Source organism: Erythrolamprus reginae, chromosome 9, assembly GCF_031021105.1.
Source record: "Erythrolamprus reginae isolate rEryReg1 chromosome 9, rEryReg1.hap1, whole genome shotgun sequence".
NCBI classification, from domain to species: Eukaryota; Metazoa; Chordata; class Lepidosauria; order Squamata; family Dipsadidae; genus Erythrolamprus; species Erythrolamprus reginae.
Genome location: NC_091958.1, coordinates 30,091,315 through 30,108,393, shown reverse-complemented (window position 1 = coordinate 30,108,393; position 17,079 = coordinate 30,091,315). Strand labels below are relative to the sequence as shown.

General features: G+C 44.8%; 1 protein-coding gene across 1 annotated transcript in view; it reads right to left on the bottom strand.

The window, feature by feature from the left end:
• ADGRG5 (adhesion G protein-coupled receptor G5) overlaps positions 1-17,079 on the bottom strand; it is a 67,564-nt gene that overhangs the window by 34,439 nt on the left and 16,046 nt on the right. The window contains exons 2-6 of the mRNA XM_070760747.1: positions 11,162-11,232; positions 10,405-10,500; positions 8,272-8,386; positions 6,679-6,814; positions 5,412-5,543 (exon numbers count right to left, since the gene is read on the bottom strand). Of these exons, the coding sequence (XP_070616848.1) occupies positions 5,412-5,543; positions 6,679-6,814; positions 8,272-8,386; positions 10,405-10,465 (444 nt within the window). The 5' untranslated portion in view covers positions 10,466-10,500; positions 11,162-11,232. The remainder of the gene's footprint in view (positions 1-5,411; positions 5,544-6,678; positions 6,815-8,271; positions 8,387-10,404; positions 10,501-11,161; positions 11,233-17,079) is intronic.

Genomic DNA, 17,079 nt, shown 5'->3' with positions numbered 1-17,079 from the left:
TCCAAATTCTTTCTCTACCAGTAGGGTCTATCTTTATAACTGCCGTTATAGCTGCATGATCAGATATCCAATTACTTTTGATTTCTGCCTTTTTAACGTGAATATTTCCTGTTTTGTTCATGAATATATAATCAATACAACTAAACTTATTGTGTCTTGCTGAATAATATGTCCCTCTATTTGAATTATCAGCGTGTAAATCTATCATATTTAACTTATTCAAATTTAATTGCTTCTTTTCTTTGTTATTAGCTGTTATTTCTACATTGAAATCCCCAGCAAATATCACCATCCCCTCTGAAAATAAATCCAGTTTACGTTTTGCATTCATAATAAATTGTTTAGCATTTACATTTGGAGCGTATATTACCGCTAACGTTATCATCTTTTAATTCATTTTTCCTTTTACAAATAATAATCTTCCTTCTTTATCCCCTTTTGTTTGTATCACCTGAAAAACATTTCTTTGATTTATTAATATGGCCACTCCTTTACAGTTTGTTTCTCATCTACACTCAAAAATATATTTCCATTCTTTACTCTCAATCAATTTATCCGTTTTTTTCCTTCCCTTATGAGTTTCAGTAAGAAATAAGAAATCCACATAGTTTTCTTTAGCTAATTTCAATAATCTATACCTTTTCACAGGCGATGCTAAACCATTTATATTCAATGCCATAATTGTTCGATCACCCATAATATTTCCATTTAACCTTTTTCCCTCTTGCAACCCAGAGTTCTGTTAATTTTTTCATTTTTATTAAAGATTCTCCCCACCAGGTGCCTCCCCCCGAATTTCTCTCACAAGGAGAGAAGAGCGGGGGGGAAATCCGCTGCTTTGGCTAGGCACCGTAAGGGGCATGGTTCCACCGAAGCTAGTGCCCCCCTATGTTAAGACTTCTCAATCCAAAAATTTAAAAATCAAAGTCCAGAATCAATATATGGTAATTAAAATATAGAATATAAAATCGTCTTTTCTCTCTTCTTTTTTTTTCAAAGCAAACCATTTAACAACGGAAAGTAGGTCCAGCCGTGTCTCACTTTCGCAGAAGGATTTCACTCAGAGAAACAAACTTTTTCTCTTTCGCCTTTTAAGTTCAAGATCTCCACTTTTAAAGTATTGAGTACCAAAATTTTACCTTGTATGTGCTTATTTCTTCTTCTTTCTGTTGATCTTATTATTATGGACTTCTGTTGTATTTCTTCACTTCCTTCATGGACAGATCGCTATGGCCATGTCCCTGCCGATGCTGGGGCGCAGTTCTCCATGCTGCAGCTGTGGGACTTTCCCTACCCTTTGGGGCAGCGGCGTTCTGCCCCTAGGGATCCAGGAGACCCCCTGTTCTATGCCGAGCCCTCTGGGCTCAAACAAAGCACAAATCGCGCCCTGCAGCACGAAAAAGGAAGGAACGAAGACGGAGCTATGTCTTCGTCCTCCCGGCGCGATCGGAGCGTCACCCGGAAGTCCTGCCAGGCCATTTCCTTAAGCCATGGTTTATTTGTTTGTGTATAGCATGCTCAGTAAACAGGAGAGCTGTGTTTTGCTAATCCATGTAGGGTTTAGAATATAGTATAAACTCAAACAGAAAGTTTTTGGCTAAGTGAGGATCTTGTATCTCTTATCCTAGTTTGACACTTGAATTAAGAATAGAGAGCTTGTTTTGACCACATGATGAATTGAATTCTAAACAAGATGTTGCTGGCTGTAGTTATCATGTCTGAACTGTCTGTCTCCATTCAGCAGAGATGGGGGGGAAATGGGATTTTCTTCATTATTAGCAGATTCTCAGCTTCCAACCTTGTTCAAAGAAGAAAGTGGTATGAAAAAATGAATCAATTTTTGGTGGTGTTGTTAGTTGCAAAGTCATGTTTGACCCATCATGACCGGATTTAGGACTTTTTGTCTCTGCCAGTTGGATGAAGCTCTTTCTTCCTTAGCAGCTGATCGGCCGCTGAATTATCTCTCTGGCCAAAAGGCCCCTAGCTCTTCACCGCAGCCCTTTCATCACAAAAATCCACATTCAGTCGCAGCCTTTTGGCCACATGGGACACTTTGCCACCATCCAATCAGAACGGTCCTAACAAAATGCTACTTTTGGGAAGGAAAGAATGGGACAGTTCGCCTCCTCTTGAGTTATCCTTCCCTGTTTGCAGAGAGAGAGAGAGGTCTGTTCGTGCTCTGGGCATCTAGACGATCCTATGCATTTTTTACCCCCTCCTCTGTTCATGTGGAGAGTACCCAAAGTGTGGGAGGAGGGGGGCTTTGGGAGCTCTTTCATACATGCACACACACCAGACTGTTCCAGAATCATAGAGATGGAAGGGATTTCAGAGGCCATCTAGTCTGACCCTCATCTCAAGCAGGAGGCTGATACAGAATGATAGAGATGTGGGGGATCTCACAGGCTATCTAGTCCAACTCCTGCTCAAGCAGGAGATTGAAACAGAATCCTTAGAAAGCTAATTTGGGAAACCAATCAGATTGGTCCTCACAAAAGAGGGGTGGGAGAGAGAGCTAGGTAGCATCCTCTTAGCAAAGGAAAGAAGTGAAGTTACTGGTTACTGACTGGGGCCACTTTATGACCTGCTCGTCATGGTAATCTGTGGAATTTTTATGATGTGTGGAGCACTAATGACAAGAGAAAATGTTTGCCGAGAGAGGCAAAAGCTCTGAGGCCCCAGAAGTGGGGGTTGCGCTGGAGTTTTCGGAGAGGGGCGGCATACAAATCTAAGTAATAAATAAATAAATAAATAAAGTTTCCTCTTCAAAACCGTGGGCTCTACAGGTCCGCGGTCACCCGACTAGGTAATCGTAGCTCTTCAAACGCCGAAAGAAACCCGGAGGACTGGGAATCACTCAGCAACAGCGTGACGTCACAACCGGAAGTCCCACCCTTTTACACCCATACACATTTAACAAGAGTTGGAAGGGACCCTGGAGAGTCCCCAAAGTGGATCTGTGGAATTTTTACAGTGCGTGGAGACTGATGCAAAAGGAACAAGTGGTTATGACAAAACAAACTAGCTGGCATCTAGTCCAATCTCCTTCTCAAGCAGGAAACCCTTACAGAATTGGATGAGACTTTAAGGAGATTATCTATAATCATAGAGATCATCTAGTCCAACCCCCTTCTCAAGCAGATTTCTACAGAATCTGAGAGATGGAAGGGACCACAGAGGTCATCTAGTCCAACCTTTCTCAAGCAGGAGATTTCTATAGAACAACAGAGTTTGAGGAGACACCAGAGGTCATGTAGTGCAACCCCCTGCTCAAGTCGGTGACTTCTTCAGATTCCCATACAAATTAACAAGTGTCACAGAAAATCCACTGGATACATTATATGAACTTAAAATAATTTTGAAAGATTTTGAGGCAGTTTCAGGAATGGAAATAATTTTGAATAAATCAGAGATAATGTTATTGAACATGAGTTTGACATAGCAAAAAAGAATAGCAGAGGAAGGAGGGATACAATTATCAAAAAGGAGAATAAAATATTTAGGTATTCAAACAACTAAAAAAGAAGAGTGGCCTAAAAAATGGAATCATGATAAGTCCCATCCCCTCGTGACCCCATGGGCAATATTTCTCCAGGCCTTCCTGTCCTCTACCATTGCCTGGAGTCCATTGAAGCTCACGCCGGCTACTTCAGTGACTCCATCCAGCCACCTCGTTCTCTGTCGTCCCCTTCTTCTTTTGCCCTCAATCCCCCTAGGCATTAGGCTCTTCTCCAGTGAGTCCTTCTTTCTCATTAGGTGGCCAAAGTATTTGAGTTCCATCTTCAGGATCTGGTCTTCCAAAGAGCAGTCAGGGTTGATCTCCTCTAAGACTGACCAGTTGGATCACCTTGAAGTCCAAGGGACTCACAGGAGTCTTCTCCAGCACCAGAGTTCAAATTATTTGGCGCTCAGCCTTTCTCATGCTCCAACTTTCACAGCCATACATTGCAACTGGGAAAACCACAGCCTTGGCTATATGCACTTTTGTTGGCAGGGTGATGTTTCTGCTTTTGCTTTTTAATATGCTGTTTGTTTAATATGGTTTTTACAATCAGTTTTAGGTAAACTGAATCTAGGTTGTTTATTACTAAACCAACCAGTGCTTCGGGAGGCCAAAAATGGCTGTACAGTACTTGTTGTATAAGACGCACCAACACTTCCACCATCTTTTGGGGGGCAAGGAAGGTGAGTCTTATAATCAAAAAAATATGGTATTTATCAAATGAGCTGATTAGCCACAAAAACTTTACTAAAATCAAAGGTATCTTATTCCTTTGTTACAGGCCCATCATTCTGTCTTTAAGACGTTTGTGGTTTATGGTCAGAAAACAGACACCACAAGGACCCCTGGAACTCCAGCGGTGGTGGGCTGGTAAATGGTTTTGCTCCTGTTCATGCACAAAGCATCCTAGGCCGGTGGGCGGAGCCTCCGGCCACCAGCACAGTAGTGGTCTGCACCTGGTATGGGCCACACTATAGTGTGGGGGCAAAAACCGTGATGCGCACACACAGCTGCGCAACCCCACATGAGATTCGGCTTCTGCGCATGTGCTGCAAGTGAAATCTCATGCAAGGACACCTGTGCTCATGAGATTTCATCGATTTTCAGTGGTTTTTTGCTTCCACGCATGCGTGGAAAGAAATTGCAGAAAAATCTCTCACACGTGAGCATCCTTGCATGAGATTTCGCTTCCTGTGCATGTGTAGAAGCTGAATCTCTTGGCGGCACATTCCACACATGCATGTGTAGAAGCTGAATCTCTTGGCGGCATATGTGCACCTCCACGTCGGTCACCGGGAGCGCCAGTGACGGGCAGACCTTCCCTACACCAGCGCTATTGTTGTAAGAACAGGTCTGAACAGGGAACAGCCGATCAGTGAACTCTGTGCATGGTTAGGAGTTACAATAGCAAAAACCCAATTCTTATAGTCAGGAAAATCAAGACAGGTCAATCATGAGCTTCTTTTTCAACCTCTCCTCCCATCCCAAATGAAGCTTGTTTGTACATGACAGCCACTAATCAATCCATCAAATATTCTGTCATAGGCTAACATAAACAGCGGTTGAATTCTTCCTTGAAGACTATCTCTATATTCCTCTACCACAATGGCATTCATGCATTTGGAAGCCTTTTATATAAACTCAAGAACATCATCAATGTCTACCAAAACGGAGTGAGGAATCTGCCACTTGGATATTTTCCGTCTCCAAACCTGGGAGATTTCAGATGATTGATGATTGACACTCTATGGCAGAGGTCCCAAACTTGGCAACTTTAAGACTTGTGGACTTCAACTCCGTTGGCTGGAAAATTCTGAGAATTAAAGTCCACAAGTCTTAAAGTTGCCAAGTTTGGAGACCCCTTTTCTGTGGCAAATTCCCACCTCTGTCCCCTCCTACAATGGCCTACCTGAAAGAGGCAAGACGTTTTCACGTAAATGCAGATAAGTCTTATTTCTTTTGCAGGAGTCATTTGGATATTCTTCAACAATGTTTTTGGAAAATACATGGAATGCCGGCTCTGTCTCGAAGCATCATATCCCTGCAATGCACCATGAAACAGACATTTATGCAAATTATTATCTATGCTGCTACGATAAACTTTTCCCTTTGCATTCCCAATTCACAAGATTTAAAACTCCATGTCTGGAATTCCATCATGACTAGATAAGTTTGAAATTAGATTGGGTAACTGTAGATCAGCCTAGGAAGGTAATAACCAGTATTGGTTATTACAATGAGGTTAGAGTGCAGGACCACAGACTACTTCTGCTAACTACCTGCTGCCTGTAATTTGGTAGTTCAAATCTCACCAGGCTCAGCCTTCCATACTTCCAAGATGGGTAAAATGAAGACCTCAAATTGTTGGGGGAAATATGCTGACTGTGAAGCACTGTGAAGCGGTATATATAAGTCAGTCATGGTGAACCTATACCACAGGTGGCACGCAGAGCCACATCAAAGGACATACGAGGTGTTGCCCTTTGTCAACTTCAGCGCACACTGACCAGCTGATTTATCAGCCTTGCAGAAGGCCATTTCACCCTCTGGAGGCTTCAGGGAAGCTGCCCTGAAACCCCCGGAGTGCAAAAAACAGCACAATGGGCAAACCATTTTCCCATTTGGCCATTCCAGACTTCGGGCCTGCACAGGGCAGGAGGGGGTGAGCATGCATGGTGGGACATACTTTTGGCATGCGAACCAAAAAAGGTTCGCCATCACTGGTCTAAGTGCTATGGTTATCTTAGCAGGCTGTGGGGGAACTTGTCTTTCATGAAAATTGATCAAGTTAATGTTAATCACATTAATGATAATATTTTAGGTGGATGTAGTAGCATGCTATTTAGACACATAATGGTGGATTTCCAGTGCAGGATTTATCATTTTGTGTGGATCCAGGCTGTATGTGCTAAGAAAAATCATGATAATTCAGAGAACTATATAGGGTAACAGTAAACATCCTTCCTCCAGCCCACTTCTCTATTCAAGATGGATCAAATAACTAAACCATTGTGTCCCAGTCTTGACAGCTTTAAGTTGAGTAGACTTCAATTCCTAGAATTCAGATAGTAGGCTGCCTGGGGAATTCTGGGGATTGAATCCACACATCTACAAATTGCCCAAATTGAAAGACACAAAATTAGACAGATATTGGAGAAAAGGAAAAGAACACTTACTAAAATTGTCTCACTGTTGATATTCAACCCTTCAGGTTTAGTGTATACTAATGTTTGAATATTAGAGTGAGCAGTAATGAGATTATCACTCGGTAAATCGACTTCTGACAAGATCCCCTGCAAGTCCTTTAGGATGCTATAAAAACAAGCAAAATAGAAACCATAGGCCTTGTAAATGGAATATACTCTGGTGCAACTCAATAGTCAGTCTTCAGATTAAATAATTTATAGAGATGATCCAACAACATGTCATCAGCTAGAGAAAGTTAGCATCTCTTTTATTTTATTGCTCTACAGCTGTGCTTCTCATACTAGAACGTCTTCTGCCTCACATGTCCCAGCGACTGATTAGGTTGCACAGAGTTGGCCTTCTCCGGATCCCGTCGGTCAAACAATGCCGTCCGGTGGGACCGCTGGGGAGAGCCTTCTCTGTTCTCCCGGCCCTCTGGAACCAACTCCCCCCAAAGATTCATACCGCCCCCACTCTCCTCGCCTTTCAAAAAGCTCTTAAAACACACTTTTGTCAAGCAGGCCTGGGATAGTTGAAATGATGGTTCTCTGCTCCATCCATCAATATCTATGAGTGATGACTGTGTGTGTTTTATTGGGTTAAATTTTTACTTGTTTTTAGTTATGCATTGGGGTATTTTAAATTTTAATCATGTTTTTTACTGTTGTAAGTGCCCTGAGAAGGATGCAAGGAGAAGGGCAACCTATAAATTCAACAATCAAACAGACACACAAACAAATAAGTAAATAAATAAACTTGGCAAGTTGAAGATGGGTGAACTTCTACTCCCAGAATTCCTTCTGGCTGGCAAATTCTGGGAGTTGGTCCATCTTTCTTAAAGTCACCAAGGTTGAAAAGCATTGGACTAATTAGTTGTTTTCTCTGTGTAGGTTATGAGAATAATAATGAACATGACTTTGAAAGACTGCTTAAAAATCAGAAACTGGAAATCTGATATATTTAGAATGCATGGTAGGAAGTGCTACATTAAGCTGAAATTAAATATAGACATAAAATGTTGCTTACAGTTAGAGATCAAAGTTTATGACAGCTCCACCTGGATGTGCCAGAAATTCAGTACTTATTAATTCAATCAGTCCAACACTGGTTTCATGAGCGTGTGAATGAGTGGGACAGCACAGGATCAGTACTGGTTGCAGCACGGATGGTCCAGTGCAACGTCCCGGAAGGAAAAATAGAGATGCACACACATGTCCGTGTCCCTGATGCGTGCACACGTGCGCCCGCATCAGGTTCAGCTTCTGTGCATGTACAGGCAGCGAAATCTCACTTGAGGATGCTCACAAGAGAGATTTTGCCAAATTTCGGTGTTTCAACACGTGCGCAGAAGCAAAGAAATCACCAAAAATTTGTAAAATCTCAAGCGTCTTCACACAAGATTTTGCTTCCTGCGCATGGTCAGAAGCTGAATCTCATGCCGGCGTATCTGCACAGGTTCCCTCTGTTCCCCACAAAAATTAAACAATGTGGCTTCCTTGAAGTTGCTGTATATGGACTGGCCAAAAGGCAAACTCCTTCCCCTCCATTTTTATAACATAAAAACGCAAATAATAAGAACCTACTTCCCTGTCCTATTGGAAGTGCATCCTGAGTTTATGTGTTCTTCATAAATCTCCATAAATGCAGCCACTTGTTGTTCGCGTACACGGTTTGCAATGGTTCTTTCGTTGCTGGGCGCTTAACACCAGGGGCGGCACAGAACATGGGAAAGAAGAAGTAACAGAAAAGAGAAAAGGTATCTCAATATCAGCAGGAATAGAAAATTTGAAGATCCAGACAGGAGCAGAAATGGTGGTCATCTCCAATTGATATGAAAGCAGACCCAAAGGTGCTTGTTGAAGAGGCCACCGGACTTTCTGGGGGGCTTTTTTCACTTCTTATGCAAGAAGCTTCTTCAACTTCAACTTCTTCATTCCCCACCACCCAGTCAGAACTGAAGAGGCTTCTTGGATGAGAAGAGAAACGTCTTCAAAGAAAAACCAGAAACTCCAGTTGCCTCTTGAAAAAAATGCACCTTTGGGATAACCATGCGCATGAGAATCTCCATAGACCATTTGGGGCAAAACTTTTTATCACTGCGTCCCACTCCCTCCCGTGTGCCCTGCCCCCTTGCACATGCGTGCAAGACCCCTGCATGCGCCCCGTCCCTGCACACACGTGCGCTCCATCATGCTCTTCCACACTCCCCCACCCCTGTGCACGCGACCCCCATGCATGCCACCATGCATATACACATAACCCCGCGTGTGTTCCCCTTGCCCCCATGCATGCATGCACATCTCCTGCATGTGCCCCATGCCCTTACATGTGCTGCAGAGACCCAGAAACCAGCTGGTTGGCGGGAGGCGCACCACATGGACGGTGGAGCTGAGCTGGGGTGACAGGTCGCATGCCTGCAGAGAGAGCCCTGGGTGCCTCCTGTGGTATGCGTGCCATAGGTTTGCCATCACAGCCATAGGCCTTCATAGAACCACCAAGTTCATCCCTCTGCGTGAAGCTTCCTCGGCTGGACCTTTACCAGATCTGTTGGGAGTGCAGTTTTGCCAAAGCCCTCCTTGGCTGGGAGATCACAGGTCGCCCTTGATTTATAGCCACAGCTAGGATGGGAACTTCCATTGCTAAGTGATGTGGTTGTTAATTGACTCATCGCATTACTGCATTTGATTTTATAACCCTTTTCATTAAGCGAGGGATAGTTTAATGTGCCTTAATGCACTTTCGAGAGTTCAGAAAGTGCCTGGTGACCATTTAAAGTTACAATGACACTGAAAAAAATACTTATTTTTCTATTTACAACCTTTGGAGCATTAATAAATAGAATAGAATAGAACAACAGAGTTGGAAGGGACACTAGAGGTCTTCAACCTGCTGCTTGGCAGGAAACTATAGTAGTGATGGCAAAACTTTTTTGGTTCGCGGTCCAAAAGGAGTGGGTGTGGGTGTGGGTGTGCTACCATGCATGCACAAACCCACACTCCTCCCCACGCATGCGCACCCCCTGCGCGCTGCCCTCCGTGGTAGTGAAAAAAATGCCCAAATGGGCAAACTGGAAGTTCAGAAAAATGCACTTCCACTTTGCTGTTTTGCTGTTTTTTGTACTCCGAGACTTCAGGAAGCACAACAGCAAACCAGAAGTGAATTTTTCCGAAGTTCTGGTTTGTCTGTTTGGGGAATTTTTTTGCTTACGGGGCTTCAGAGAAGCTTCCCTGAAGCACCCGGAGGGCGAAATGGCCTTTTCCAAGGCCAAAAATGAGCTGGACAGCATGTGAACGCATGCTAGAGCTGAAACATGGCAAAGTCTCACGTGCCCTCCGATATGGCTCCACATGCCACCTGTGGCATATGTGCCATAGGTTCACCATCAGGGCCTAAAGCATTTCAGGCAAATGGTTTTCTTCTTTAAAACTTCCAGTGTTGGAGCATTCACAACTTTTGGAGGCAAATTGTTCCACTGATTAACTATTCTAAGTGTCAGGAAATTTCTTCTTAGTTCTAAGTTGCTTCTCTCCTTGATTAGTTCCCACCCATTGCTTCTTGCCATGTCCTCAAATACTTTGGAGAAATAAATAAATCAAACCATGAAATTAACTAGCCATCATGGAAACATCCTCAACAACCCACTGCAGTTCTTAGGCAAAACCCTTGCAAAGAAATCAGAACTGCCTCTTTCTGCTTAGCCCACCAAGGTCTTTTACCTGTTACAGAATTCACAAAAACCCAGCAGGCAAAAAAGCCAAGGCATATTCGAGAATCCATTGCTGAATCATGTAGCCCGCTCCATGTAGCCCGCTCTGAAAAAGAACCAAGATAAATGTAGGAGGTCTCCTAGTCTAAACCCCGAAGGGATGGCTCCCCTCATGCTGCTCTGAGCACCCTACACAAGACCACAAAGCCACATTTTAACTCTGGGGAGTCCAATCTTCAACTCCCAGAATTCCCCAGCCAGCTTTGCTGGCTCTGAGGATCTCTGGGACTTAAAGTCCACAAGTCTTAAAGTTGCCAAAGGTGGAGACCCCTGTTCTATAGGATGGTGTCAACTATCTCACTCAGTCATCTAGCAAAGAAAGATCCCTGGCTGCAACCAATTTAACAACCAGTTCACTGAGCGCACACTTTGTGCACACACCCTTCACCCATGTGCATGTTGTATTTATGAGCCAAGGTGGTGCAGTGGGTAGAGTGCAGTACTGCAGGCCACTAAAGCTGACTGCTAGATCTACAGGTCAGTAGTTCAAATCTCATCACCGGCTCAAGGTTGACTCAGCCTTCCATCCTTCCGAGGTGGGTCAAATGAGAGCCCAGATTGTGGGGGCAGTTGGCTGGCTCTGTTAAAAACTGCTATTGCTAACATGTTGTAAGCTGCCCTGAATCTAAAGAGAAGGGTGGCATAAAAAAATTGAATAAATAAATAAATAAATTTAAAAACCACCCATTTTAAGCTCTAAAACTTACCTTTTACCACAGCTCCGGTGAGTAAAACAGCTGAGGCCTGCCAATCCGCTGTGCCACATGAATCAGCTGAGCTGAAAAACACAGAAATGTAGGATGGAGATGGCAGGAGTGGGTGAGCAAAGCCAACTGCTCCCTGGAACTACCAGTTCATCCGAACCAGTCTGAACCGGCAACAGCCCAGCACTGCTCCTGGCCATTCATTTTTGCCAAGAGTATACTTTACTGAATCTTAGGTGAGTACAGAAATAGCAAAAATGAATATAAAGTTCTCCCAAACAAACAATACGAAGTAAATTCTCCTCTTCACCACTTCCCACTATGCACTACCACCACCCCGTTCTCTATAATTGTCCAATTAGGTGCTTATATATTGTTTAGACCAGTGTTTCCCAACCGGTGTGCCATGGTCAGGTGTGCCGCGAAGAAAAAAGCTCAGCTTCTGGTCTCGCAACTTTTTGCAAAGATCAAAAAGTTGTGAGACCGGAACCTGAGCTTCATTATTTGTGCCTTCCAAGTTTTCCGGCAGCTACAGCGCCCCGCCCGGCTGGAGCTTTCCTGGTGACGGCAGCAGGTGAGCTTTGGGGCCTGGTGGGTGGGCGGCAGCAGCGGGAGGGCGGCGCGCAGCGGGAGAGTGATGGCGGCGGCAGCGGGCAGTAGCCATGTGGCGGCGCCAGGGTGGTCAGCTGTGAGGCGGAGCTCCGGAACGGAGACTCCGACCGGCGGCGGCTGGACATGTTGCTGTAGCCGTGCGGCGGCAGCGGCAGCGGGCAGTAGCTGTGTGGCGGCGCCAGGGTGGTCAGCTGTGAGGCAGAGCTCCGGAACGGAGGCTCCGACCGGCAGCGGCTGGACATGTTGCTGTAGCCGTGCGGCGACAGCGGCAGCGGGCAGTAGCCGTGGGGAGGCGCCAGGGTGGTCAGCTGTGAGGCGGAGCTCCGGAACAGAGGCTCTGACCGGCGGCGGCTGGACATGCTGGAATTGCGTGGCTGGCACTTGCCTGCTGGCTGGGCTGGGACGGAGGCTCCAGCCCCACGTCCATGCCCAGCGCAACGCCAACATGTACGGCGTCTAGCAACATGTCTAGCCGCCGCCGTCTGTGCCTCGGTTCCGGAGCTCCACCTGACAGCTGATCACCCTGCTGCCGCTGCTGAGAGAAAAAGAGAGGGGGGAGAGAAAGAGATAGCAAGAGAGGGAGAGAGGGAGAGAGGGGGTTAACAAGAGAGGGACAGAGAGAAAGAGAGAGGGGGGATAGCAACAGAGGGAGAGAGAAAGCGAGAGGGAGAGAGGGGGGAGAGAAAGAGAGAAAGAGATAGCAAGAGAGGGAGAGAGAAAGAGAGAGGGAGAGGGGGGAGAGAAAGAGAGAGAAAGAGATAGCAAGAGAGGGAGAGAGAGAGGGGGGGAGAGGGGGTTAGCAAGAGAGGGACAGAGAGAAAGAGAGGGGGGATAGCAACAGAGGGAGAGAGAGAAAGAGAGAGGGAGAGAAAGAGATAGCAAGAGAGGGAGAGGGAGAGGGAGAGGGAGAGAGGGGGAGAGAAAGAGATAGCAAGGGAGAGAGAAAGAGAGGGAGAGGGGGGAGAGAAAGAGATAGCAAGAGGGAGAGAGAGAAAGAGAGGGGGAGAGAGGGGGAGAGATAGAGATAGCAAGAGAGAGAGAGAGAAAGAGAGGGAGAGGGGGGAGAGAAAGATAGCAAGAGGGAGAGAGAGAAAGAGAGAGGGAGAGAGGGGGAGAGATAGAGATAGCAAGAGAGGGAGAGAGGGGGGAGAGAAAGAGAGAGAAAGAGATAGCAAGAGAGGGAGAGAAAGAGAGAGGGAGAGAGGGGAGACAGAGATAGTAAGAGAAGGAGAGAGGGGGGAGAGAAAGAGAGAAAGCAAAAAAAGAGAGAGAAAGAGATAGCAAGAGAGAGGGAGAGAGAGGGGGAGAGAGAAAGACAGCAAGAGAGAGAGAAAGCAAGAGAGAGAGAAAGAGGGGGGAAGGAGGGTGAGGGAAAGACATTGAGGGAGGGAAGGAGGGAGAGAGAAGGAAGGCAAAAAGGAGAGGAAGGGAGAAACAAAGAGAGATGGAGAGAGAGGGGGAAAGAAAGAGGAAGGAAGGGGGAGAGAGAAAGGGAGAGAGAGAAATAGAGCGAAAGGGAGGAAGAGAGATATTTTTTTGTCCAAACTTTTCTTTGCCCCCCCCCCCCCCGCTCAATGTTCCCCAGGATTTTGTAAATATGAATAATGTGCCGCGGCTCAAAAAAGGTTGGGAAACACTGGTTTAGACAACAGGTGCCTGGAGCTTCTCAAATATAGATTGGTGAAACCAGGCTTAAGAGCAGTAACTCTGAGAGAGGTATTGGAGTCTTAGTGGACAACCAACTGAATATGAGCCAGCAGTGTGTGGCAGCAGCCAAAAAAGCCAATGCAATCTTAAATTGCATTAACAGAGGGATCCAATCAAGATCAAGGGAGATACTAATACTCTATAAAGCCTTAGTAAGACCATAACTAGAGTACTGCATCCAGTATTGGTCACCATGCTATAAAAATGATATTGAGACTCTAGAAAGAGAGCAGAGAAGAGCAACCAGGATGATGAGGGGACTGGAGATTAAAACATAATGATGAACAGTTGCAGGAACTGGGCATGGCTGGTCTAGTGAAGAGAAGGACCAGGGGAGACATCATAGCAGTCTCCCAATATCTCAGGGGTTGCCACAAGGAAGAGGGAGTCAAGCTATTCTCCAAAGCCCCTGAAGGCCAGACAAGGAATAATGGATGGAAACTGATCAAGGAGAGATCCAGTCTAGAAATAAGGAGACATTTTCTGACAGTGAAAACAATCAACCAATGGAACAGAAGTTGCCTTTGGAAGTTGTGGGAGCTTCATCACTGGAGACTTTCAAGAAGAGACTGGACTGTCATCTATCAGAAATGTTGCAGGGTCTCCAGAAGCGACCCAGACACACCCCTGAATGGGCTTTCTGGGTGGCACCATCTTGGTTTTTAAGCACCACACATGCACACGTGCCACTGAGCGAACCAACAGCAAAGAAAATGGAAAACCACCCCTGGGCAGGCAGTTGGACTAGATGACCTACAAGGTCATTTCCAACTCTGTTAATCTGTAATCTGAGGGTCAACTGGTCTTCCATTCCCCCCTCCTCCCTTATAATTCAATCATTCCCTCTTCCCTCCCTTCCCTCTCCCTCATTGCTAATGTCAGGCTGTCGGCTCATAGCATTTAGCAACAGCCTTTAGACCTATATACTGTTTCACAGAGCTTTGCAGCCCTCTCTAGGCGGTTTACAGAGAGTCAGCCTCTTGCCCCCAACAGTCTGAGTCCTCATTTTACCCACCTGGGAAGGATGGAAGGCTGAATCAATCTTGAGCCTGGTGAGATTCGATCTGCCAAACTGCTGTCAGCTGGTGATCAGCAGAAGCAGTTTGCAGTACTGCACTCTAACTGCTGCACCACTGAGGCTCTTATGAGGCTTGGATAGGATAGATGGAGACATGATAGGTGGAGTGGGCAGAGAAATCCCCTATACTTGGTTCCATAGGATGCCAGCTTTGAAATAACGGAGCTGCAGGCACCCACTCTGCAGGATGTGGCAGAGAGGCAAAATTAAATTTCCTTTCAGTTGCCGAACCCGGCTACATCAAGCGATCTAAGCATCTTTTATTTCTTAGAAGAGATCTTTGTAGGTGAACTGCCTACATTCGACTTCAGCTTAAAACTGCAAACCACAAGTTACGTGTACACTTAACATACTGGCCTTGCAGCTTGAGATGTACATTTAGTGCCATAGGTTTGCCATCATGGTGCTAGCCTTTAGAAACCGTTTGAAGTTATGACATCACTGAAGGTGTCTTATGATCATTTAATTCACCTAAGGTATTTGACAAAGTAGACTCTAAATAAAGTAGAAAAATGTGGGATGGACAGCAACACCTCCAGATGGATTCAAAACTGGCTAACCAACTGCCCTCAACATGTAATGCTCAATGGAACTACATGTACATGGAGGGATGTATGCAGTGGAGTACCCCAAGGCTCTGTTTTAGTCCCAGGATTTTTCAACATCTTCATCAATGACTTGGATGAGGGGATAAATGGGGAACTCATCAAATTTGCAGATGACACCAAACTGGCAGGAATATCCAACACTTCAGAAGATAGCTTCAAAATACAGAAAGTTCTTGACAGACTTGAACATTGGGTGCTATCTAACAAAATGAAATTCAATGGTGAAAAAAGCAAGGTTCAACATTCAGGCAAAAACCCCATACACAAGTACAGTATATGTGGTATCTTCCTCAACAGTAGTAACTGTGAGAGGGATCTTGAAGTCCTAGTCGGCAACCCTTTAAATAGGAGCCAGCCGTATGCAGCAGCTGCCAAAAAAGCCAACACAGTTCTAGGCGGCATTAACAGAGGGATAGAATCAAGATCACATGAAGGGTTAATACTATTTTATAAGGCCTGGGTAAGGCCATACTTGGAATACTGCATTCAATTTTGGTCACCACAATGCAAAAAGGATGTTGAGACTCTAGAAAAGGTGCAGAGAAGAGCGACAAATATGATTAGGGGACTAGGGGCTAAAATATATGAAGAACAGTTGCAAGAACTGGGCATGGCTAGTTTAATGAAAAGAAGGACCAGGGGAAACATTATAGCAGTCTTTCAGTATCTCAGGGGTTGCCACAAAGAAGATGGAGTTCTCCAAAGCACCTGAGGGTAGAATGAGAGGCAATGGGTGGAAATTAAACAAGGATAGAAGCAACTTAGAACTAAGGAGAAATTTCCTGATAGTTAGAACAATTAATCAATGGAACATCTTACCTCCAGAAGTTGTAAATGCTCCAACACTGGAAGTTTTAAAGAAAATGTTGGATAACCATCTATCTGAAGTAGTGTAGGGTTTCCTGCCTAAGCAGGGGGTTGGAGTAGAAGACCTCCAAGGTCCCTTCCAACTCTGTTGTTGTTATTGTTGTTGTTAGTAGTAGTGGTAGTGGTGGTAGTAGTAGTAGTAAGTATTCACACTTAACAACCGGTGTAGCATTCCCATGATTGTATGATCAAAATTTAGATGCTTGGAGACCGGTTCACATTTATGATGGTTTCAATGTCACAGGAACATGGAATCCCCTTTTGTGACTTTCTGACATGCAAACTCAATGGGGAAACTAGATTCACTTCCGTGTTCCTAACTTAGCAACTGCAGAGGTACACATAACAGCCATGGCAAGAAAGATTGTAAAATTATGCAAAGCTCACAACTGTCTCGCAAAGTTAACAGAGGTTTTGAGCTCAATTGCAGCTCTAAGTTGAGGACTAAATGGCATAGTTAGCACCCAAGGCCTCACTGGACGACCACAATGGGGTTTGTAGTCCACACACCTCATCGAGGAGCAATTGGGGTCAGTTGAGGTAACCAATATGGTCTGTTAGCTGAGTACACAGCTATGAAAGGTCAGTTGGTCCTCTTGCATGTTTTTAAATCAGTATTTCCAACTTTATTTTACATTTAAGATGAAGGAAGAGGGTTTTTTCCGCAACATTCACTGAACTGCAGCATTATCACACTAAAGGAGAAGTTTCTGGTTTCCTGTTTTTATGGTACCAGAAAGGATTTTTTTTTTTTGCTCTAAATTCAAAACTTTTCCTTTTCTTCATTTGAAAATCTTGAAAGTTCAGACATTGGTATCCACCTTCCCAGCTGAGCTCCTAAACCAATCCAGAGAACAGCCAGTTTAATCTTGTTATGCCTTTCAAATATTTGGGGATGACGGTTCCTACATTTTCCAACCACCATGTGGATGGATGGTTTCTTTATTCCTAACACATTGATTTTAACTTGTCTAAGTCTTCGGAGAGGGGCGGCATACAAATCTAATAAATAATAATAATAATAATTATTATTATTATTATTATTATTA